General features: G+C 40.0%; 1 protein-coding gene across 4 annotated transcripts in view; it reads left to right on the top strand.

Moving 5' to 3' along the window:
- DYM (dymeclin) overlaps positions 1-24,979 on the top strand; it is a 297,267-nt gene that overhangs the window by 220,652 nt on the left and 51,636 nt on the right. For all 4 annotated transcript variants that reach the window (XM_075488866.1, XM_075488867.1, XM_075488869.1 and 1 more), the window contains one exon: positions 7,356-7,458. In XM_075488866.1, coding sequence (XP_075344981.1) covers positions 7,356-7,458 — 103 coding nt within the window. The remainder of the gene's footprint in view (positions 1-7,355; positions 7,459-24,979) is intronic.

Here is a 24,979-nt window from a genome sequence, read left to right as displayed (position 1 = left end):
TCCTTGACTTAAGTTAAAATAAATTTGAAAATAATATATAGTAGTAAAATGCAAAAACTCAGCCTCCAAATACCCAAAGCTTCTGTCATATACTTGGATTCTTCCTGTACTAAGTGTCGTGGTTTAGCCCCAGCCGGCAGCTAAGCACCACGCAGCCGCTCGCTCACTTCCCCCCGCCCCCGGTGGGATGGGGGAGAGAATCGGAAGAGCAAAAGTAAGAAAACTCCTGGGTTGAGATAAGAACAGTTTAATAATTGGAACAAAATAATAATAATAATAATAATGAATTGTAATAAGAAGGAAAACAACAAGAGAGAGAGAGGAACAAAACCCAAGGGAGGGAAAAAGAAAGAAAGAAAAAAAAATAAATAAAAAATGATACAACCGCTCACCACCCACTGACCGACGCCCAGCCAGTCCCCGAGCAGCGATCGCTACCCCCCGGCCAACTCCCCCAGTTATATACTGGGCATGACATCATATGGTATGGAATAGCCCTTTGGCCAGTTTGGATCAACTATCCTGGCTGTGCCCCCTCCCAGCTTCTTGTGCACCTGGCAGAGCATGGGAAGCTGAAAAGTCCTTGCCCAGTGTAAACACCACTTAGCAACAGCCAAAACATCAGTGTGTTATCAACATTATTCTCATACTAAAATCCAAAGCACAGCACTATACCAGCTCCTAGGAAGAAAATTAACTCTATCCCACCCGAAACCAGGACAGTACCACCCCTTATTCTATACCATTTACATCATGCCCAGGTTCTACCCTTTCTAATAAAATTAATCACCACCACTTTTCCTGTCTCTTGATATATATATATATATATGTACACACAGCTATCATTCCCCTGGTCCATGGGCCATCCTTCTAAAATGTTTAAGTTCATGTAGTCCATGACCTTGGGCTCCATCTGTCATAACAGCCCTTCAGGGCAGGAGAGAGGGTGTGTGGTGTCGGATTGTTGCATGCTGAAGCCAGTTCTGGTTCCATCACTGCTGCACTTTGCTAGATTTCAGCAAAGTTCATTCTTCATTAATCTGGGAGATTCTCACTGAAATACCATTGATATGGCATATAGCCACCATAAAAGAGATGACATACAGTATTATATAGCAATTACCATCATACCATTTAGTTCATTGGCTATTCTCACCCAAAATCAAATCCCCTTGAGGTACACAGCGGACTTCCCCATCCTCTCGCATTACCCACCAAGTGCACCCGGGTCCTTGAGCAAAGGCAATCCCACGAATGGGCTTGCCTTTGCCCGAGGCAGGAGTAACCCAGACTGTCTTCCCCAGCATGTTTTTTATGTGCACTACAGGGACCTTATCCCCTTCTACAGTGCGTAAAAGTTTTGATTGGGCAGGGCCAGCTCGATTGACAGATCCCCTAGTGTTGACCAACCAGGTGGCCTTTGCTAAATGTGTATCCCAAGGTTTGAATGTCCCACCACCCATTGCTCTCAGTGTAGTCTTTAACAGCCCACTGTATCGTTCGATTTTCCCGGAGGCTGGTGCATGACAGGGGATGTGATATACCCACTCAATGCCATGCTCTTTGGCCCAGGTGTCTATGAGGTTGTTTCGGAAATGAGTCCCGTTGTCTGACTCAATTATTTCTGGGGTTCCATGTCGCCATAGGACTTGCTTTTCAAGGCCCAGGAGAGTGTTCTGGGCGGTGGCATGGGGCACAGGATATGTTTCCAGCCATCCGGTGGTTGCTTCCACCATTGTAAGCACATAGCGCTTGCCTTGGCGGGTTTGTGGGAGTGTGATATAATCGATCTGCCAGGCCTCCCCATATTTATATTTCAGCCATCACCCTCCATACCAGAGAGGCTTTAACTGCTTGGCTTGTTTAATTGCAGCGCATGTCTCACATTCATGGGCAACCTGTGCAATAGTGTCCATGGTCAAGTCCACCCCTCGATCACGAGCCCATCTCTATGTTGCATCTCTTCCTTGATGGCCTGAGGGGTCATGGGCCCACAGAGCTATAAAGAATTCACCCTTATGTTGCCAGTCCAGATCCACCTGAGCCACTTCCATCTTAGCAGCCTGATCCACCTGCTGGTTGTTTTGATGTTCCTCAGTGGCCTGACTCTTGGGTACATGAGCATCTACGTGACGTACTTTGACAAGCAGGTTCTCTACCCAGGCAGCAATATCTTGCCACAGTGCTGCAGCCCAGATGGGTTTGTTCTGCTTCCATTGCTGCAACCACCCCCACAGGGCATTTGCCACCATCCATGAGTCAGTACAGAGATAGAGCACTGGCCACTTTTCTCATTCAGCAATGTCTAAAGCCAGCTGGATGGCCTTTACTTCTGCAAATTGGCTCAATTCACCTTCTCCTTCAGCAGTTTCTACCACTTGTCATGTAGGACTCCATACAGCAGCTTTCCATCTCCGATGCTTTCCTACAATACGACAGGACCCATCAGAGAACAGGGCATACTGCTTCTCATTTTCTGGTAGTTTATTGTACAGTGGGGCCTCCTCAGCACGCATCACCTCCTCCTCTGGTGATATTCCGAAATCTTTGCCTTCTGGCCAGTCCATAATTACTTCCAAGATTCCTGGGTGATTGGGGTTTCCTATTCGAGCCCGTTGTGTGATCAGTGCAACCCACTTACTCCACGTAGCATCAGTTGCATGATGTGTAGAGGGGACCCTCCCTTTGAACATCCAGCCCTGCACCAGCAGCCGGGGTGCCAGGAGGAGCTGTGCTTCAGTACCAACCACTTCCAAAGCAGCTCAAACCCCTTCATATGCTGCCAATATCTCTTTTTCAGTTGGAGTATAGCAGGCCTCAGATCCTCTGTATCCCCGACTCCAAAACCCTAGGGGTCGACCTCGAGTCTCCCCTGGTGCTTTCTGCCAGAGGCTCCAGGTAGGGCCATTCTCCCCAGCTGCCGTGTAGAGCACATTCTTTACATCTGGCCCTGCCCGGACTGGCCCAAGGGCTACTGCATGAACTATCTCCCGTTTAATTTGTTCAAAGGCTTGTCGTTGCTCAGGGCCCCATTGGAAATCCTTCTTCCGAGTCACACGATAGAGAGGGCTTACGATCAGACTATAATTTGGGATATGCATTCTCCAAAAACCCACAACGCCTAAGAAAGCTTGTGTTTCCTTTGTGCTAGTTGGTGGAGACATGGCTGTTATTTTGTTAATCACATCCATTGGGATCTGACGACGTCCATCTTGCCATTTTATTCCTAGAAACTGGATCTCCTGTGCAGGTCCCTTGACCTTACTTGGTTTTATGGCAAAACCGGCTTTCAGGAGGATCTGGACTATTTTCTTCCCTTTCTCAAAAACTTCTTCTGCTGCATTGCCCCACACGACAATGTCATCAATGTATTGCAGATGTTCTGGAGCTTCGCCCTGTTCCAGTGCCGTCTGGATCAGTCCATGGCAAATGGTAGGGCTGTGTTTCCACCCCTGGGGCAATCGATTCCAAGTGTACTGAACGCCCCTCCAAGTGAAAGCAAACTGTGGCCTGCACTCTGCTGCCAAAGGGACTGAGAAAAACGCATTAGCGATATCACTTGTAGCATACCACTTGGCTGCTTTTGACTCCAGTTCATATTGCAGTTCCAGCATGTCTGGCACGGCATCACTCAGTGGCGGCATGACTTCATTCAGGCCACGATAGTCTACTGTTAGTCTCCACTCGTCTCCATTAGACTTTTGCACTGGCCATATGGGACTGTTAAAAGGTGAACGAGTCTTACTGATCACTCCTTGGCTCTCCAGTCGACGAATCAGCTTATGGATGGGAATCAGGGAGTCTCGGTTCGTACGATATTGCCTCCGGTGCACTGTTGTGGTAGCAATTGGCACCTGTTGTTCTTCGACCCTCAGCAACCCCACAACAGAAGGGTCCTCTGAGAGACCAGGCAAGGTGGACAGCTGTTTAATTTCCTCCTTCTCCAAGGCAGCTACACCAAAAGCCCACCGGTACCCTTTTGGGTCCTTGAAATACCCTCTCCTGAGGTAGTCTATGCCAAGGATACACGGAGCCTCTGGGCCAGTCACAATGGGGTGCTTTTGCCACTCATTCCCAGTTAGGCTCACTTCGGCCTCCAATACAGTCAGCTGTTGGGATCCCCCTGTCACTCCAGAAATACAGATGGGTTCTGCCCCTGTATAGCTTGATGGCATCAGGGGACACTGTGCACCGGTGTCTACTAGGGCCTTATACTCCTGGGGGTCTGATGTGCCAGGCCATCGAATCCACACAGTCCAGTAAACCTGGTTGTCCCTTTCCTCCGCCTGGCTGGAGGCAGGGCCCCCCTAATCCTGGTCATAGTATTCATTACCCATTTCTTGTACATATGAGCCAGGAGCTCCTTCATTAAAATCAGGAGTAAGATCAGCCCTTTTACTCTGTCTGGGGAACTGTCCGCTGGAAACCAGAGCAGCAATTTTCCTGGAAGAACTCCCTTTGGTGATTGTTTTTCCTTGCAACTCATGTACCCGTTCCTCTAGGGTCGAGGTAGGTTTTCCATCCCACTTCCTCATGTCCTCTCCATGGTCATGCAGGTGAAACCATAAGGTGCCCCGTGGTGTGTACCCTCTATATCCTCTCTCTTGAGCAGAGGAACGCTGACTCCTAATAGCTGAGACACTGGTCTGTACAGGTGGGGAGTAGGACCTATCCTCTTTGAGTTGCTGGACCTCCCGGGACAGTTTCTCCACAGCTGAGACAAGGGAGGAAGAGATACTTTCTTCGTATTCCCGGAGGTTACTAGCAGCTTCATTCACTGTTGGACCCTCTCCGTCTTTCCAGGTCAGTATTGCCAATGAGTTGGCACATGACAATGGTGTGTTCTGTACCAACTTCCGCCACGTAGGTCTTGTGCACTGGACCTCATCTGGATCTGTAGGTGACCACACATCGTCCAGGTCACCATAAATCACTTCCAGCACAGCTAATTCCCTCAGGTACTGGGTACCTCTCTCCATTGTGGTCCATTTCCCGGGGCGATATACAACATCTTCCTTGAAGGGATATCTTTCCTTCATAGCTGACAGGAGTCGCCTCCAGAGGCTGAGGGCTGGTGCCCCTTTTCCAATTGCTTTGTCAGTGCCCCCTTCCCTAGAAAGGGATCCCAGCTGTTTGGCTTCCTTACCCTCTAATTCCAGGCTACTGGCCCCACTATCCCAGCATCGGAGCAGCCAGGTGACAATGTGCTCCCCTGGATGACGGCTGAAATCTTTTCGCATATCTCGCAGCTCACTCAGGGATAGGGATCAGGTGGTTTCCGTCTCATCCACAAGTTCTTCCTCTTCCTCTCCTTGTGATGGCCCTGCTCTTTCATCTTCCCTTTCTAAACGAGCTGACTTTTGCTTCCAGGATTTCTTCTTATGTATAGGGGTGACTGATACTGACATGGGTTGGTTCCCTGGTTGAACCGCAGTGCTTGTAACAGAGTTGTCCGGAGCAGCCGCAGTGCCTGTTGCAGGAGGGGCTACAGTAGCCGCGGTGCCTGTCATTTTGTCACCAGATCCTTGAGGGTTCTGAATAGTGTTGAACAGGGCTCGGTAGGCATGGGCCAGGCCCCAGCACATTGCAGTGATTTGTATCTCCTTAGAATTGCCAGGGTGACAACATACTTTTTCCAAATAGTCTACTAATTTTTCAGGATTCTGCACTTGTTCAGGGGTGAAGTTCCAAAACACTGGAGGTGCCCATCGTCCTAGGCATTTGCCCATGCTATCCCACACACCCTGCCACTCATAACTATCCAGCCTTGGGGCAGATCTCTGGATAATGTTCTTAAATTCCTTACTAACCTTGGACAAAACCAAAACAATATTCCCAAGCAATACCAATAGATGTATCTTAACTACCCAAGGATGTTCAAAATACTGAAAAGTTATTGTAACAAAGGAGGAAACATTGTAGAAGAAAGTAGTGAAGGTGCCACTCTGCATTTCCTCCATAAAAAACCTCTCGGAGGAAGAGGTATAATTGCTAATTGTCTCCATGAGGTAATACCCGACATACAGTAACGGTTTCAGTACTGCACTTAGATACCAAAATACACCCAAGGTCACTGTTTTAATAACAAATCTCACAGGCAAAACATCACTAATCACTGCAGAGCACAGCAAACTGCAAAAACCAACACCGGTCTTGAACATGTACAGCAAAAAAATGAGCATGGTGCAGATCAGGTAAACCAATGCTAGGAACAGATGGATCAATATCGCGTCCCACAACTACTAACATATCTAAATTCCTTAATACGCTCTGGTTAATCTGCTATTATCTCAAACCCTTCGTGCCCCACGTTGGGCGCCAAAAAGGACTGTTGTAGTTTAGCCCCAGTCGGCAACTAAGCCCCACACAGCCGCTCGCTCACCCTCCCCCCCAGTGGGATGGGGGAGAGAATCGGAAGAGCAAAAGTAAGAAAACTCGTGGGTTGAGATAAGAACAGTTTAATAATTGGAACAAACTAATAGTAGTAATAATAATGAATTGTAATGAGAAGGAAAACAACAAGAGAGAGAGAGGAACAAAACCCAAGGGAGGGAAAAAGAAAGAAAAAAATAAAAAAATAAAAATTTAAAAATGATACAACCGCTCACCACCCACCGACCGATGCCCAGCCAGTCCCCAAGCAGCGATCGCTACCCCCCGGCCAACTCCCCCCAGTTTATATACTGGGCATGACATCCTATGGTATGGAATAGCCCTTTGGCCAGTTTGGGTCAACTATCCTGGCTGTGCCCCCTCCCAGTTTCTTGTGCACCTGGCAGAGCAGGGGAAGCTGAAAAGTCCTTGCCCAGTGTAAACACCACTTAGCGACAGCCAAAACATCAGCATGTTATCAATATTATTCTCATACTAAAATCTAAAACACAGCACTATACCAGCTACTAGGAAGAAAATTAACTCTATCTCAGCAGAAACCATGACACTAAGCAATTAGGTTATTGAAATAAATAATGCATAAGATGCTTAAGGATAATATTGCAATATATTGTTTGAGGTGCTGCACCTAAAAATTGCATTTTAGCGAACACGTACTAGTTATGAACTAAAATTGCATGTATACCATTCCTTCTGTTACATTTTGACTTTTAAGAATTTAACCATGAACATATGATGTTCTTCACATCGTTTATTGTATAGAATATTTATAATTCAAATTCTGCTGTTGCTTAGCCCATATGTTAAATAAATATTTGATAACTATTGTGCATTGCATTCTAAAAATCTCTTTATTCAAGTTTGTGTGTATAATAAAACATCTCTTCTGACTGGATAGTGTAACTATTTCAGGACATTATTGTGAAGGTATTTTAATATTTTTTCCTTTTTTTCCCCTCCAGTTTATTTTCTTTGTTGTCTAAAAAACACAACAAAGTGCTGGAGCAAGCCACGCAGTCCTTAAGAGCTTCCCTCGGTTCAAATGACTCTCCGCTTCCTGATTATGTGAGTTATCTAACTTAATGTTTTAGTAGGTGCTTCAAAATAGAAGTGGTACATTCCTAAATCTGCAAAGATTTATCAAAATGTGTGACAGCTAAGCAACCACCAACACCAAAATACAGGAACCTGTATGAATGATGTCATGTTTGAAATGTCTTTAAAAAAAAAAAAAATTTACCCTTACAAATGGCAAAACAAAACCGCAGCTATTCATAGCTAAGAGACTTACTGTACACTGTCAACTTGCAATTCTCAAGCCATTTGTATTTCAGGATATTTAAATCATACAGTTAAAAACATTATTTTTAAGAACAGGGCTTTGGCATCCACAATATGTTAAAATGCCTACAGATGATTCTCAGTGAACAATTCCCAGCGAGCCTTTGGGGCAGTACTGCAGTCATGGGGTAAATTGGTATGTTCTGAACAGATGGATCCATACAGTTTCCTTCAGTTTACTGAGCCAATACCCCCAAATAGGCAACAATTTTTTAATTTAATTGCACGGCTTGTTGGAAAATCTCTAGTTTTGGTACAAGAAGGAGACATCTTCCAAGGACTTGAATAATATCTTTGTACTATTGAAGTATCTTTGGTTTGTACTCATTTGAACTCTCACTGTAATACCGTATAAAAAAAAAGTTGATTTATCAGTTGCTCTGGATTTTTGAGGATGCAAATGTAACAACTCTTATTCTCAGTGTTAATACATGTTCCAGGACATGCCTGTCTGAGACTTTACTATTGTATTACTCTAACATTAAGTATAAAAGTACCTAAAAAGATAATTTGATATAATAGTTTAATGACTTAAATTTAATTTAACTAACCAGGTTTCTTAACCTGCATCTTTTAGTTATTATTGTTGACATGTACCATACAAACTACAGGCATTTTGTTGTTCAGAGACACGTGGGTTTATAGAGCAAATGAATCAGTTGCAGGTTTTTCCTGTGTATTCCTGCTGCTTTACCATGCCCTAATTCATGTAAAGGTGTCCTTATGACACCTGTGGTTTTAGGGCTTTTGATTTCTCTCCCAGAAGTTGCTATCTGACCTTTAATTTTTGGAACTTGAAACATTTCAGCAAGAACCCCCTCAAGTTAGTTTGTGGTTAAAGAGCAGGAGATCCCACTTCTGTTTGTCTGATAAGGTGATACACAGGCTGGATAAAGCTCTTTGATCTGCATGGGCATGAACAACTGAAAGCCCCTGAGACTTCAAACACCTTGGAGAGGATTTGATGGCCATTTCCCATGGGTTTGCTTCTGGAGCAGTAGGGACTCATGGTGTAGGGGCATCCACAGTTGTGAGGACTGTAGTATTTTGGATGCATTGAACGTTTCTGAGTGTTGTGATTGATAATGCTCTTTGGGCTGTTGTCCTCGTTTCGGCTGGGATAGAGTTGATTTCCTTCCTAGTGGCTGGTGTAGTGCTGTGTTTTGGGTTTTAGTAATATTGATAACACGCCGATGTTTTGGCTGTTGCTAAGTGGTATTTACACTTGTCAAGGACTTTTTTTCCCAGCTCCCCATGCTCTGCCAGGTGCCCAAGAAGCTGGGAGGGGGCACAGCCAGGATAGTTGATCCAAACTGACCAAAGGGCTATTCCATACCATATGACGTCATGCTCAGTATATAAAGCTGGGGAAGCAGAAGGAAGGGGGGGACATTTGGAGTGATGGTGTTTGTCTTCCCAAGTAACCGTTACGCGTGATGGAGCCCTGCTTTCCTGGAGATGGCTGAACACCTGCCTGCCCATGGGAAGTAGTGAATGAATTCCTTGCTTCGCTTTGCTCGCGCGTGCGGCTTTTGCGTTCCCTATTGAACTGTCCTTATCTCAACCCACGAGTGTTCTCACTTTTACTCTTCCGATTCTCTCCCCCATCCCACTGTGGGGGGAGTGAGCGAGCGGCTGTGTGGTGCTTAGTTGCCATCTGGGGCTAAACCACGACAGCTGTATTTGTCAGAGGTGATTAACCCTGGTGTCATGCCCAGTTCCAGCTTAAGCAATTACACTGCTATGTGTTCAAATTCCTCCTGTGGTCTTGTGGCTCTTTATTGAGCTGTCCTGGAGAGCTATGGTGCTTCAGTTGACTTCCAGGGCAAAGGGAGGCTGCTTTGGTGGAGGTGATGGCTTTTCATACCTGAGATATATCATACCATATGTTGTGGTTTAAACCCAGTCAGCAACTAAGCACCACACAGCTGCTCACTCACCCTCCCTCCCCCCTCCGTGGGACGGGGGAGAGAATTGGGAAAAAAAAATTAAAACCCGTGGGTTGAGATAAAGACAGTTTAATAGGACAGCAGAGGAAGAGAAAATAATAATAATGATAAAAGAATGTACAGAACAAGTGATGCACAATGCAATTGCCCACCACCCACTGACTGATGTCCAGCCCATCCCCGAGCAGCGATTGCTGCTCCCCAGCCAACTCCCCCCAGTTTCTATACTGGGCATGATGCCATATGGTATGGAATAGCCCTTTGGCCAGTTTGGATCAACTATCCTGGCTGTGCCCCCTCCCAGCTTCTTGTGCACCTGGCAGAGCACGGGAAGCTGAAAAGTCCTTGATTTAGTATAAGCACTGCTTGGCAACAACTAAAACATCGGTGTGTTATCACATTATTCTCATCCTAAATCCAAAACACAGCACTATACCAGCTACTAGGAAGAAAATTATCCCAGCCGAAACCAGGACACCATAACACCATACCATATCGTATTATGAGATAGTTCTGCATAGCATGCAGCCCAGAGGGGTTGGAGTGAGTGCTTGGGACAGGGTTTATGGGCACAGGGGCTCCATAAGCTGGAATTGCTGCTAAAGGCTGTGTACTTGAAACTAACCTCTGAGACATTGTGTGGTCTTGGTTAAATAACTGTCAAGCATCTTCAGATGCCTAGAGAATAGGGCTGAAATTTTTTAACACTAACTTATATTCCTAATGCGGGGACTGCAGTTGTATGTGGCCTGTTGTCAGAAGGAGGATATTGATATTTAGTTTAAGATGTCCCTGCTCATTGCAGGGGGGTTGGACTAGATGACCTTTAAAGGTCCCTTCCCACCTAAACCATTTATGATTTATGAAAAGAGACCCTTGTATTTTCTTCCCTAGGCAAACAAATTACCATCCCTACTGTTCAGAGCAAAGAAAACAGCATGATACACACATGCTTGTAGAAGGGCATATGTAAATAAATATATATGTGCACACACACAGGCATATATTTACATATATGTGGGGGTATATATGTGTATATATTTCAGTGTGTGTATGAATTTGGTGCTTGAAAACTATTTTCTAGATTTTTGGACTTCTTTTTAACTTACTGGATGTGAACTATATACTGCAGCTAAGGAAAGACCCAAGTGCTCGCTGAACACAGTTATCCCCTTACAGATGGAGACAGCTGAGAAATGCAGTTTATGGAGCAGTGCTGGGGAAGCACTCTGGAGTGCAGCCCAGAAACTTAGATACTTCACTGAATTTCTTCCCTTTTTTTGTTGGTATGATCTAGGGAGGGAGGGGAGAAGGACAGCAGTTGGAAAGATTGCTGTAGGGAAGAGTAAAATCACTGAAGTTCATTGCTTGTATTTTGAAAGAAGAATGTATACTTTTATGCATGGCTTTTTTTTTTTTCTTCTCCAAATTGCTCATGTTCCAGCTCAATCTGAGGCATAGGCAGTTGACTAAATAAAAGTTGATGCCAGATTTCATTTACTTCAGCATACTCTGCTTCTGAAAGCCCATGTTTGTGCTGTCTGTAAGAAGAGCAAAGAATCTAGGAACTGAGATAACTTAAGTGTCTGAAGTCCTGAAGCCTGTTCTACCACTGTATCCCAGAGTGGAGCTAAAGAAAGGGATGATTCTGAGATTGCCTGCTTTGCCCAGGTTTATGTCTAGAGAGGAGGAGGGTTGCTGAGTAAGCTATTCTCTTCACAAGTTTCATTTAGACCAAATATGTGTTTTAAAAATGCATTTCTCATTATTTTTAATTCACTTTTCATTTATAAATTATTTTTTTCTTACTGTGTTCTGTAATCCAAAAGTGAATTTGCACAGTACCTAGGTCACAAGGGTTAAATTGTACATAAAATTATTCTAGGTGTTGCTTATGGTCTTGTCTTGAGCCTTTCTACTCATTTGTGAGTACTAGACTTCAAAAAGCAAATTATGGTCAATACTGTGTGTTCCTCCTTAGGGCCAGGAAGGATATGGAAGGAAAAAGGCAGCATCAGTGATCTTCAATTGAGCCCTGTCTGTTGTGAACATCGTATGATGGAGAGGTGCTGTGGCTTTGAGTGCGGTGGCACAGTGTGCCCGTGCCGTAACACACACACAAAGGCAACAAATGGAGATTGGATGAGATAGGCATCTCTTAATTTCTGAGTGCTCAAGCAGTAGTACTGTTTCTACTCTAAGTTTTTGACCTAATATACAGTCCCCAAGCTGCTGGTTATTGATGGTGGTAAGAATATACTGGGATCCTCCTTTACTATGTTTCTTATGGGTTTTTTGTGAGTATCTATCTGCTGCAGACTACCATCAGGTCTCTGGTGTACCAACAAAGCTGCAGGTATTTTGCTGTGAACTAGAATAAGGAACTGACCCAGCTGGATTTTATATTGTTCTTGTTGAGGTTTTCTGGGTTTTAAAAAAGAAAAGAGCAAGTTGTTTTGTTTATTAAGGTTGGACCAGTTTTCTGGTCCTTTCCTAATAAAACTTTAGTCAGTATGGTGGGATTCAGGAGCAGGATGGAGAAGCCAGCGTGGAGGAGAGAAGAACCCCCTGTCATCAGACCATTGCTTCAGAGACAGGATCCTTGGTTAGACCAATTCTCATGCAACTTCATTTACTAGTTGTTTAATAAGCTTTATTATTAAGCATTATTTTCATAGTAGCAATGACCTGTTTTGAAATACCACACTTTGGTCAAGTTGTCCTATCTCCAGGCTTGAAGAAATGGGAAAAATCCAGTTAGGTTTTTTTATTGCTTTCTTGCATTCATTGAAAGCATGTTTTAGAAAATTTTTAACAAACAAGAAAACTGGTAATAAAATAATTGAGAATTTTGCTTCTTTCAGTTCAAATCAAGACAAATTACTTAAGTAAACTTATCAATTATTTTCTTTGTAATTTTATTACAACCTAATGTAATTTGTTAAATCATAGATACTTAACAGCATAACTGGAGGCATGCTAACTTCCCTTGGAAAGTAACACATCAGACCTGTTGTTGGAGCTACCATCTACCCAAACAGTTGCTTTTTATAGATTTCATGGTATTGTGTATGATTTTTAAGCACTTCAATGCTTGTTATACTACGGCTGGTAACAAGAGATTCTCCTTAACTATTTCTAGGAAGGGAGGGGATGGAGAAGAAGAGAGTAAATTTTGAATTTTGGCAAGCTCATGTCAGGGGTTCAGAATTCTCTTGCTGATGTAATAAAAAAAAATTGCTTAATGCAAAAATTGAGGAAAATGAAAATCAAATGTAGGAATAGTTTTAGATTCAAATAGTTTGGCATGCATCATCACTTGAGTCTGTATTTGGATACATAGCTTTTGATTTGGTTTTCTAAATTTATTTCCACATCATCTAATGCAACACAGGGACAAGGGATTTTATGGCAGTGGGAGCCCAAACTCTTGTTTACTGGTGGTGGGCGTGAAGGCTTAGTAGTTAAATGAAAACTCCTTGGAGCACATTTTGAGAATCACTAAACACCCAGGGTAGGGGTCACGGTTCTGAGCACCCCACGCTGCTGTCTGCTGGGAGTTCTTCTCTCTGCCATCCATGGGGATTTTACCAACAGCCTTCAGTAGCTTTAATGGAATAATATGAACAGAAAATAGTGTAGGTAAGATGATTACTAGCCACATAGGAAAAATTCTAAAATTCACTTCAGTTTAACTTTTTTTACCTTCTAAATTTTGGCTATTAAAAAATGCATTGTTTTATCCAGATGAAGCTTAAACATGTTAGGAAAAATTCTAAAAATAATCCCACTTAGTGCTGATATCTTCAATTATTTCATATATAGGACTGTCACTTAACCAGCACTTCGATGGTGGAAGAATTTTGTCAGTGATAGAAACAATGTAGTGTAGTGTTAGACTTTTCATATTTACAAATGTACTCCTGTGAATATATGAAGAGCCATCTTTTAACCCCCCTATCCAAAATCTGCTGTTTCTGTGTTAGTTAAGGTATAGAAATAAATGCATGTTGGCAATCCAAAGGGAAAAATGTAAAGAATATGAATACAGTGAGCTGTATGTGTATATATGTGTGTATGTGTATATGTGTGTGTGTGTATATATATATATATATATATAGTCTGCAGTAGCAAAGTCTGGTAGTACTGAGAGAGTTCCCAATCATAGCTGACTCTTTTCCTGGCTCCTTACCAATCCAGTTAAATCTACCTGCTGTGCGGAGCTGGTGTTACATGGAGGCTTGGAATTCTGCAAATGTCAATGAGTTTTTCTCTCATCTTAATAATGAGAATTAAACTTTGCATTTGGGTGATGAGATTTCTAGATTTCTTTTTTCTTTTCCTTCTCACTTTGTGCTCCATAATGGGCTAAGTGAAGTCCAATATTTAGATTCTTCTTTGATTTATCCTTGATTTATATGGTAAATAGAAAGCAGCTGTCTATTTAAGCATCTAATTCTTGAAACTCCTAGGCCCCTCAAGCGTCATCTGGAAATAATGTAGCTTGTAAAACAAAGCTAAGAAGAAAAAGCAATGTTTGTTTTATGTGGGATCAATGACTTCAGTTGGCGTCCTTCTAATTCAGCCATTATGAGGGTTATTAAAAAGCAGTTTTACAAAAGTGGTTTCAACAAAAAGATTTTTTTTTTAACTTGTATCTTGTCATTACAGTTTATTATATTCAAAGCTGCAAGTACTTCATAAATAGTCCTTCATTTTAGTTTCTCCAACAGAGAACCAACCTAATCTCCCTCCTGTACACGGGTAGATGTTAAAAGGTTCCCCTATTTCATTTACTCCCTAGGAAGAAATTGTCTTTTATAAGTAGGGACTCCATATTTATCTTAGAAATTTGGGATGGCTAAAGAGTAGGCAAAATAAGGTCTATGAACTGCAGTATTAGCTGTCTTTTAAACATAATGAAACAAATCTAAAATCTATACATTTTCTGGATTCAGTTACATTACAGTGGATGAAAGATGATAGTACTATAGATCCAAAAGACTGAAGTCAGCCTTATTTTCAGTATATGCAGTTTAGTCATGGCCTTGCTAAACAACTAAAGCAAAATTAATGTTCTAGAAATCTGTAATATTAACAGCTGTAGACTAAAATCTTTTGTCCGAGATATTTGTCTACCATTACATTGTCATGTAAATCCTGTTCTGTCCCTTTCATGGCACTAACCAGAGTTTTTTCATGTAATAATTAGGTATTTCAGGTAAGGTTATGGGATCTTGTGATGCAGACATATTTTTACGAAGGATGGCATGCAAAAAAGTTAATGTTTTTAGCCTATCCAGCATGTAGCAAACAAGTATTTCATTCACTATCAATGTGAACAATATTTGAACTGTAAATAAATGTTGTGATGTTTTGGGGTCCTATAATATGCTCTCTGCTTACATATCTAATATTACATTAGATACGCTGCAGCTCTATCTAATTTTTTTAATTATCTGAAGAACTGGTTTAATGCAGAACTCTGCCACCAGACATAAGTGTTTTCCTATAAATGCGTGCTATCGTGAAGAAATAGGAAGTCTTCCCTGCTATCATCTGATGACTTTAGTAATGATGCAGAAATGAAATTAAACCCACTTCCAAATAAACTGGTCAGCCATAATAGAGATAGTATGATGCAATTAACGCTGTTTAGCTGGTAGTCTGTAAAAATACTGCTTAGTGGTAACTGCTCTGAACATACAAAATGTGTACGAGTTGTTTAGCTGTAGAATTGAATATACCATTGACAGCATGGGAAATTTTCATCAAATTAAATCAAGACTCCTAATTGAGATATGTCCATATTTGACAAATACTGGGGGGAGGAGAGCTAAGGTAGTTTATTTTGTCATAATGTTTCTTCAAAACTCAGAAGCCACCTACTTTTCACCAAAAGCGCTGCCTAGATCTCTTCAATACTCTTTTTGTCTTTATTTTCTTCCATTTTTTATGTCACTAAGTAACTCAGTAAGATTTTTTAATTGCATTAGCCATGCATTGTTAATAGTCTAAAAAACTTCATTTTTGTGTGTGAATTTTTAGATCCTTTTGTTGTCTACTGTAATAAACTTAAAATATGATTATACAAGAAATTTTTTTTAGGATGTTGTTTACTGAAGGTAGTATATGGTAAACCAATATACTATTTTAATGTTATGGTATGTGGTATTTGGTAATGTGGTATGTGGTATTTTAATGTATGGTATGTGGATTATAGCAATTGAAGTTGCATTTAGTAGGAGAATCACCTTGTTTTGCACTAAATTACCTTCTTTTTGATTACTCTGAGTTGATGGCTCATGAGCAGAAGCGACATTTGCAATATCAGGTTATTCTTGGGTATGCCTGTCTCCACTCCAGTATTGAGCCAGAGGCCTATAAATACATTTTATAAATATTAGTCATACCCTCCTTCAGATGAATTATATTTTAGTTTAAAGAATATTACTCCTACCTAATCCCCCTATTTTTATATCATAAAAAAAAGGAATTTCAGAATAGACTGAAATAACCAACCTAACCCAAATCTAAAGCAAGCTTTTATATTGAGTGATAGCCAAATTCTGCAGTTCTGTCTGAATTCTTAATCAGTTCTTTCCTTGAAATGAATTGGACACTTTCATGACAAAATGCTGCATAAATTATCCCTAAACAGAAAGAACAAACTATCCTAAAATTCTGTGATAAAGATGTTGGTGAAGTTCAGTCTATTTAAACTTCTGTATATTAGTATGAAGGACTAATAGTTATTTGCAGTTGGTCTTTGCATTATTGTGTCTTTAATAATATGCTTGTGGTTGAAGGATTTTTGGAAAAATATATTGAAGAACATTAAGATGATGTTCTTCAAAAAGATGTTGTTCTTTCATCGTTCAGGAGTTCCACAAAAGTCTCATTGGTGTCTGGTATTTGTGTTATATAGATGGCATTAAGCCTTATTTCACTTAGAAATTTTCAATATTTTGGAAAATAAGGGTGAAAATTACTATCTTTTTTTTTTTTAAAGAACATTTAGTGTGGCAGCAGCATCTTATGATCATCTGATTGAAAATCTTTCATTCTTCAGATTTACGAGACATGAGAACAAATTGGAAGAAGTGGGAAGAACTTCTGACATGAGCAATACAAACAGCTACTAAAATCTTTTTAAAAGCCTGTTATTTTGGTCATTACACACATTTGAAGAAAGCCAAACATGAACATCATAATTTTTTACTTATTTTCCTCCTTTAATAGTTATATAGGTTTAGGGCATTGTCATTATTTTGCAGTGAAGGGTATAAATGATGGCATTTGTTTGCATTTTTGTACTCAAAAGACATATTTTTGATAAGACCACTTAAACGAGCGTCCTTAAAAGAGAAAATGATTAAGCTAAAGATGTTGTGAGAGCTTGTTTCAGAAATGGATGAGCACTATCTCAGGGTCCCTTCACACCTCCCCAAATTAAGCAGTAGAATTTTGTATGCTGATTTTTCTATTGTGCATCTACTTGTGTTGTATTTGAGAGAGCTGGAAGCCTGATGCAATACCAGGGATTTAGAAGGGCCTGAGGTGTGATACAGCATAAGCTGTAGATAGAATATGTGAGATATTAAGAGAAAGCCTTCACAAGCCTCTCTGTAAATACTGTTTATTACTGCCTTGTAAGCCAACATTTGCTCAGTTCAAACTAATGACAAATTTTGAAGTGCTTGGATGAAAAAGTAACAGTAATGATCTTCTGAAGCATCTTTCTTTGCTGATTTGGTCTTTAGACACTTTTCCCGCTGCCTCCTTCACATGAGTGGGTTGTTCAGAGCTTTTCAGGGCAAGTTGATTGCTCTGGATGGTTGGGATTTGTCAAACCTCCATAGACAAACAGAAAAACCCAGTGCAGTAGCTCTCCAAAGAGTAGGATTTCTTTTTGTAACTGCTATGTATTTCAACAATGTAGTAAAACAAACTTTTCGTGTTCCTAAAGCTAAAGCAAGGTTTTGATTGAAAAATGTAGTGCTTAAAAACCAGAAGTATGTTACCATATGTTATAAACATCTCAGTAATTCTTTTTTTAAACATGCAGCCATATAAAGTAAAGGAAATAGATGCAGAAGGAAGTCTGTTCAGACCCTTTTAGGCTGTTTGGTACTAAATACTTAATTGGAATTGGAATCTTTTTACGCTACTTTTTCTGTATGAGATATTGGTGAAACATGAGAACTTTTTGATGTTGCACCTTCTATTTCCAACTTCTCTTCATATTTTGCAGGGACACTTACGGACTAACCAGTGAGGTTTGGGAACTCTTTTAGTTGTTGTTTAAATCAATCCATTTATATCGAAGGGTAGTAAATAGTTATTAAAAAAAAATAGCATAACAGATCTTTAGATTCCTTCATTGCAGATATCTATGATTTGGAATTTGAAAGACAGCCAGAGAAAATAAGAAAAATTAAGGTAAATCAAGACTTAGTGATTTTGAAAAAGATGATAAGAGGAAGATAGTGTGCTTCAGACTGTGGATAAAATCATGCATGAAATAGTTCACCTGTCAAATTGCTGCTCAAATCTGTCTGAACTGAAACATGAAGTCAAAACGGGACCATTTTTGACAGAGCCACATTTTTTCTAGTTGTGTCCAAGTTACAGAAGGATGGTCCCATCAACTTACAATTTATCTTCTTGGAGAGGTATTATCCTCCTGAACAACATATCACACTGTCTCGCTGAGGGCAACTCTCCCACTAATGGCTGTTGTTAATATTACCTATAATGTCATGCAAGTTAACTGCTGTTAATTGGCATTGTGGGTGGCCAGGGGACCGAATGATGGGATGAAGGAAAGGAGAATATTTTAAAGGGAATGAGTCAAATAAGATTGAAAGACAGTCTTGGTATGAAATGAAAAAGAAAAAGGTTTGGAGAAAGAAAATAATTGATATAGGCAGAAATTCAAAACCGAAAGTACCCTGCCAGGGCTGGTTCCTCTCCTGCTGCTCATAAGAAGCAACACATGGAGCAAAATAAGCCACTTACTGAAAACTGATTTCCTCATCACCTGGCCTGAAAAGCAGCATTAAAGAAATGTAGGATAGAGAATTTTAATTTTGTTTATCCCTATTGACAGTGGTAGATTCTTGTTCTCTGTGAAATAACTTTGTGGGAAACCTGTCAAAACACATGAAGAGTATATTTAGAAGAAATAGAAATTTAGAAGAATCTCTGTTTTTCATGTTTATTGAATTCTATGAAGTCACCCTAATGGTTTTCACAGGCATAATTGGAAAGATAAACTTTTATTTCCCTTTCATGTAACCAGCAATTTCTCTTAAGTTTCTCATTTCTTTGTAGTTTAGGAACTAAGCGAGATAGAGGAATATATTGCAAGTTTCATACACTAAATTGGTTTTTGTAAATAGGAATTCTTCCACAGAATTGGTTAATTACAGGAACAATAACCCAGAAAATGGACAAAAAGTATCGATTCTTAACATGCTGTAAGTTAGATACAGACATGATGGCTAAAGGACTCTGTGATGATAGTTACGTGAACTTGTAATTAAATTGTATCTTAACACATATACATTGGGATAAAGGGAAGCCCATGTTTTCAGTCTGATGTCTGGCTTTTGAGGGTGTAACCCTGCAGCTTTAATTTTAAAGCAACAGCAGGAGGGGTTTTGGATTAACACATAAATACTCTTTTTTTTTTTCCCCTTGATTTATACCAACATAAAATTTTCTAATGTTTTTCAAGGGGGAAAGAAATTAAAAAAAAAAAAAAAAAACCACGAAAAACAAACCAAAAAGCTGATAGTCATATTCTACATCTGTTTTCTGCCAGTGACACACCAAACATAAAGCCATTTCAGGGAAGTATCTTTTAAAACATTCATAATGAGACAAGACTCTAATATATTACCATTATTTAATCCTGCTATATTCTTATCCCAAACGCTCTTGGGAGATGTCTGTGACTGCCTACGCTGCTCTGAAACAAAGTTGAGACGAGTAAGATATATCTGAAGGGCAATAAAAAAAATGTTACTGGAATGTGATGGGAGTTTTCCAGAACTGCTCTTGTACATGTTTAGGCTTGAGCCCAAGCTGAGTGAGCTCTGGCCTGCTACTGAAGTATATGACATCTTCTTCAAAGACACCGTGTTCTGATGCATTTTTCTTGATATCAAGCTGGTACAGCGTGTATAGAGGCTGTTCCACTCCAGCATTTGTGTGTGTGCTAACCCAAACTCTTGACCTTAAAGAAACTGTTAATAACAAAAAACAACTGTCCTATTTGAGAGAAAAGAAGATGGATTGTAACATTACAGGTTAGATTTCATTTTTTCATTTCAATAGGAATCAGTCTTAAGTATATCTCTTCCCTCCAGATAAACTGAAAAGAGAATGGATGTTGCAGTTCCTAAAGGCAGGTCTTTAAGCTACTCACCAGCAACTTATCTGTGGCACTTGCAAAGAAATCAGATGCTTACTCAATGCAGAGAAAAAAAAAATTATCTGAACAAATAATGACAAGTTTTCCCATTCCCACACTAATCTTTTAGATTTTGATAAATTGAGATGATAGGAAGAGTCATGTCACATTCCCGTGGGAAAAAGCTTCATTGAATTTTTCTGAAAAATAAAATTATTTTTTCCACAATAAATTAACCATCTGACTTTGTGGTGGACTCTGTTAATTAGAATTCATTAGAAAACTTAGCTTAATTTATAGGTAAACAATCATAATTGCTTACAGGATTTTGGTGAGGAACAGTTGACTGACTCCAGGATAGATGTACAATATACACAAGAGTTTCTCTGTCTTTCAAACACGGTGATCTCTCATCTTGCCCATGTCTGTCACTGCTGCACTTTATGAACCAGACTACACAAAATTAAGTTTTGTCCCAAAATAGATGAGACTTCATAAATATTTCAGCAAATTTTATTTGTTTGGATAATGTAATTTTTTCCATATTTCTATCAAGAGTGCTTTTCTTCAGCATTTGAAAAAATGTCATCTGTTGTTTATAGTTCATTTTGGAATGGGTACCTGTGTACACAGGCTTCTAGAATTATTTTCTGTGAGGTTTGGGTTTTCCAAATCTCAGTTAAAGGTTCATTTTTCGGTGTTCAGGCTACAGCTGCTGTGTGCTTCCAGACCACTCGGCAGGAAGTGGAACAGTGGTCATCGGCTTCTGTGTTTATCAGAATTGATGCAGTGTCCAGGGGAACGCACTTGAAAAATAAGATGGAATTTAGTAAAAACAACATTTAATCTAAAAGTTACTCCATTTATTTGGTTTGCCTGCTAGCAGCTCTCAAAAGGCTGTTTCTCATCTCCTTCCTATTTGCATTTTATTCAACCTGCAAGGGCAGTTCTTGAAATTTGGTTATGGTGGTTTTTCAGGCCCATCTTAATAGAATAAATGATACTACTACTGGCAGTGTGACTAGTTTTGAAGAGGAGGTAAGGTAAGAGGAAAACAAATAAAAACACTTTCTTATACTTTATTATATTTTAAAAGGGCTTACCTATAGATCCTTTAGGCTGCAAACCACTTCAAAGATCAATAATGCAGTTTTTCCTTTTAATATGATAGGTTTCTCACATCTTTGTTTATCTATCCATCCCCTTTAATTTTCAAAATATTTAACACCACTGAAAGAATTAGTAGAGTATGTATGCCAAATGGTCTCATAAAGAGTTGTATTTCTGAATTACTTTTCTAACCATGCTGCTGTATTTTAATATATCAGAAGAAATAAAAGCACTCTCCATGATTTATCTTCAGCTCTGGGGTAAAACAGTGGCTGTAAAGCAGCATATTCCTGCTCACAACAGTTTGGGAATCTTGTACTGTAATCCCTTATCAAGTGTCTATTATCTGGGACCTGACATTTTTTTATCATGCACTGCTAGTATTTAAGGAGATACAACATGAAAAGAATACTGCACTATCATCAAAAGTTTTCTGTGTACACACTGTCACCTTCTGTATGAACGGCAACCAGCTAAATCAACCATTATTATTATCATTATTATTATTAAAGATGGCTAATATTGTCAGGAGGCCATCTACAGTTTTATTTTATTTTATGGTGATTTTCTTTTAATGTCTTATTTAACTCAGTTTACCTTTGCAGTGATTTTTCTTGTTTGAGCAAAGCAAGAGTCTTACACTGCTGAGCCATGGGAGGAATGCTGGGTGGCCTCAGCAGTAACACTGCTTCCCTTGCCTCCTTGACATTCCCCAAATGGTACTGATGTGAAATGTCTGCTCTGAGAACTCCTTCTGACTTTCTTATGTCTCCCGCAGAAATATCAATAGCAATTTTCACCCTCAGGGCAAGAATACAGAACTTTTTTGGCTGCTGAGTGTGTGGAGAGTAGCACTGACTTTTCTCGCTGACATTCTGTGCGTCATCAGGACCAGAAGATCTTCTGCTTGGATAGTATGGAAATTATGGAAACTTGACGCAGTCTGTGTTGATTATTGAGGACTTGGATTCCACACTCTCGGTTGTGATGTTTCTTCTCTTAAGTAGGGTCAAAATTATTCAGAGTGGTACTTTCAGTGGAAGACAACTGTCATAGTTCCAAGGCAATGATGGTTTTCAAATGTCATGGCAAAGATGCTGAACCACAGTATCTAATCAGTGAGGAACCAGTGGAGAACTTCTGAATTCAGCTTCTGTGCAGTCGACAACTTTAGTGAGGGATTGGTATTTATTCAGTTAGTTTTGATACTTTCTCAATTAAAATTGCTTAGACACTGAAGATAGGTCTTCAAAATCTGTAGCACTGAGTGATTTTCTTGAATGACAGCAGTTGGTTCATTGGAAATATGCTCTTAGATGTATATATATTTTGCAACGAGTATCATAGTTGTTACTGCCAAATATAATACCAAGGGTGAAGAAAATAGTTGATAATATAGTCAGAGATTATGCTGGGGCTATAAGGAACTGGTGGATAAATTACATTCCTATAACTGTGGTGTACTGTATGGAGGAAAATTTGGGAGATGTGAAGGGAAAATGTGGAGAAAACTGTTTGGTTTAAATTGCTAATTGATCTTTTTTCTGTCTTTTTGCAAGATGTAATGTTTTTCCATCTTATTTTTCTTCATGGTAGAAATAAGAGCTTCTATACTTCAGTTAAATATCACATAGGATAAAAAGGATAAGAACCCATTCCAAACAAGCATTAAAGATATGATAAGGATTCTTAAATCTGGACTTAGGTACATACTAAAACAGAAACATCAGTGCATATGTTAGCAACTGTACCCTCCTGCAAAAAGTGTTAAGCTTGTTCCTTTTTGGAGGATCACTTGCTTCAGAGGTTCATCAAAAGTCATCTTTAAGGAATAGACATTTAGGTCTAGAGACTTCATTAAGTAGCATTTACATATTAAATGCAAAAATGTGAAACTTTATGTGAGTGTTATATAAGACCTGCCATGCAATTTAAAAAAAAAAAAACTTAGAAAGTGTTGAAGTTTCAGTTCACGTAGCAGTAATTACTGCATAACACCTCCAAACAGTTTTGCTGGTGACGTTTTACAGCTAAGCTGCATGTGTAGTGCTGGAGTCAGAAACTTTTTCACTTGAGTAACATCTTTAAAGTCCTTGAACTCTACTCAAGGTAGACAGGTTCTGTTAGTTAAAGCCTGTATCATGATGATCTATTTACCTTTGTATGGTGGAGTTGGGGTTGCATATGGAACTTGTCCTTTCCTGTTCTACCAGTCAAACTAAACAAAATCTTCCCATACCTCTAGGGAATACTGCTTAGTTTCAAGGAGAAATGGAGAATTCTCCATTTCCTTTCAACAGCAAGAAAACTTCATTATTATTTCATGCATGATTTGAGAAAAATACAGATTCAGAGTTTTAACTTTAATTTTCTTAGTATGAACATTGTCATTTTCCTAGCAACAGTTGCCTGCCAGGTTTTGTGGGACCTTATAAAATGATTGGGTTTAGTTCTACTAAATACTAGTTGCATTTTGTTGTCACAGTTGCATGTGGTTTGGAAATACTGTGTTCTTGTATGGACAGCATTGGATTCCCTAGCTGGTGACAGTCAGGTATTTTGGGCACTGTGGTGGATCCCCTTATGCTGGAGCTTCTTGGTGGGCTTAGACCGGCCTCTGAAGCTTTACCTGGAGTAAACGCCTTTCATAGTAATTTACTTTTTCTAAGCCAGTTGGGGTGAAAAATCATTTTATTTGATTTGATTTGCCATTTTTCCATCTTAGGAAATTACTGGAGAAGGAGACTTGTCACCCCTTTGCTTTCCAGGGTGAAATTCAGCACTTGAATTAGATAGGAGGTTCCCAAGAATGGAATTTGGAAAAGCCGGGACACTGGGATGAAATGCCAAAGAGGGGGACTATCTAAAGTCCTGTTCTCTGGAACTGAACATCTTCTGCAGTCGTGATACTGAATCACAGTCTCACAAAAATGCCAAAGTTTGCATCTCTCCTGCACTTAGGTGCCTCTCCATCCTTTTGGGTCCAGATGGCTGCTCATTCTTTCCTTTTAAAGCAGAGGAGCCCTACTTATAGAAGAGCTTAGTAGGTGTAGCATTCCCCCGGGAAGTGAGACGCCCTTAGGTCACATCTCCCTAAAAGACAGACTGTCAGGTGGAGTCAATGTCTGTCCCTCCTCCTGAAGTTTTGCCATGCTGTCAGAAGAGATCCTCTCTAAAAAGAGAGAATATACTTCACTGTTCATTCAGTGAAGGAGTTACTCTGCTAAAACTGTTTGCCAATTAACTTCCCATGCCACTATTAGTTTCATACAGGGATATGCAGTACAAGAATTAAATAAACCAAACAGATTTCCCAATTATAAAATCCTCAGTAAACAAGTAAAATGGGCACAGGGCTATGAGAGTGAAGCATCACCAAGAATCAGTAAAGCACTGAGGGAATTTAGGCCAATGTCTAGAAATTTTTGATTGATTTGGGAATCTGACTTTGTAGGGGGATAGGGATAAATTAAAGTGTTTCAACGTGAAGTGTTTTAGGATTGGAATTTCAAAGATAGCAATGGCATGGATGGAAGAAGAGATGAAGGCAAAGGTGTGACCAGGAGATGAGTTGTGGATTAGCTGTAGGTTGACCGAATAATAAACACGGTACGGTGAAGTCACGTGAGAAGTACCAATAAATTATCTGCACCTTCACTCAGATATATACATGTCCTCAGAAACAGCTTTATATTTTCTTGGTCAGTGGCTATTGAAGTCAAACCCTGTGGCAAACAGGTTGTCAGAGTTTTCCCTTGGAGCAGAC

Source organism: Mycteria americana (genome assembly GCF_035582795.1).
Source record: "Mycteria americana isolate JAX WOST 10 ecotype Jacksonville Zoo and Gardens chromosome Z unlocalized genomic scaffold, USCA_MyAme_1.0 Scaffold_18, whole genome shotgun sequence".
NCBI classification, from domain to species: domain Eukaryota; kingdom Metazoa; phylum Chordata; class Aves; order Ciconiiformes; family Ciconiidae; genus Mycteria; species Mycteria americana.
The sequence above is the reverse complement of the archived record's forward strand: the minus strand, read 5'-3'. Positions and strand labels throughout refer to the sequence as shown.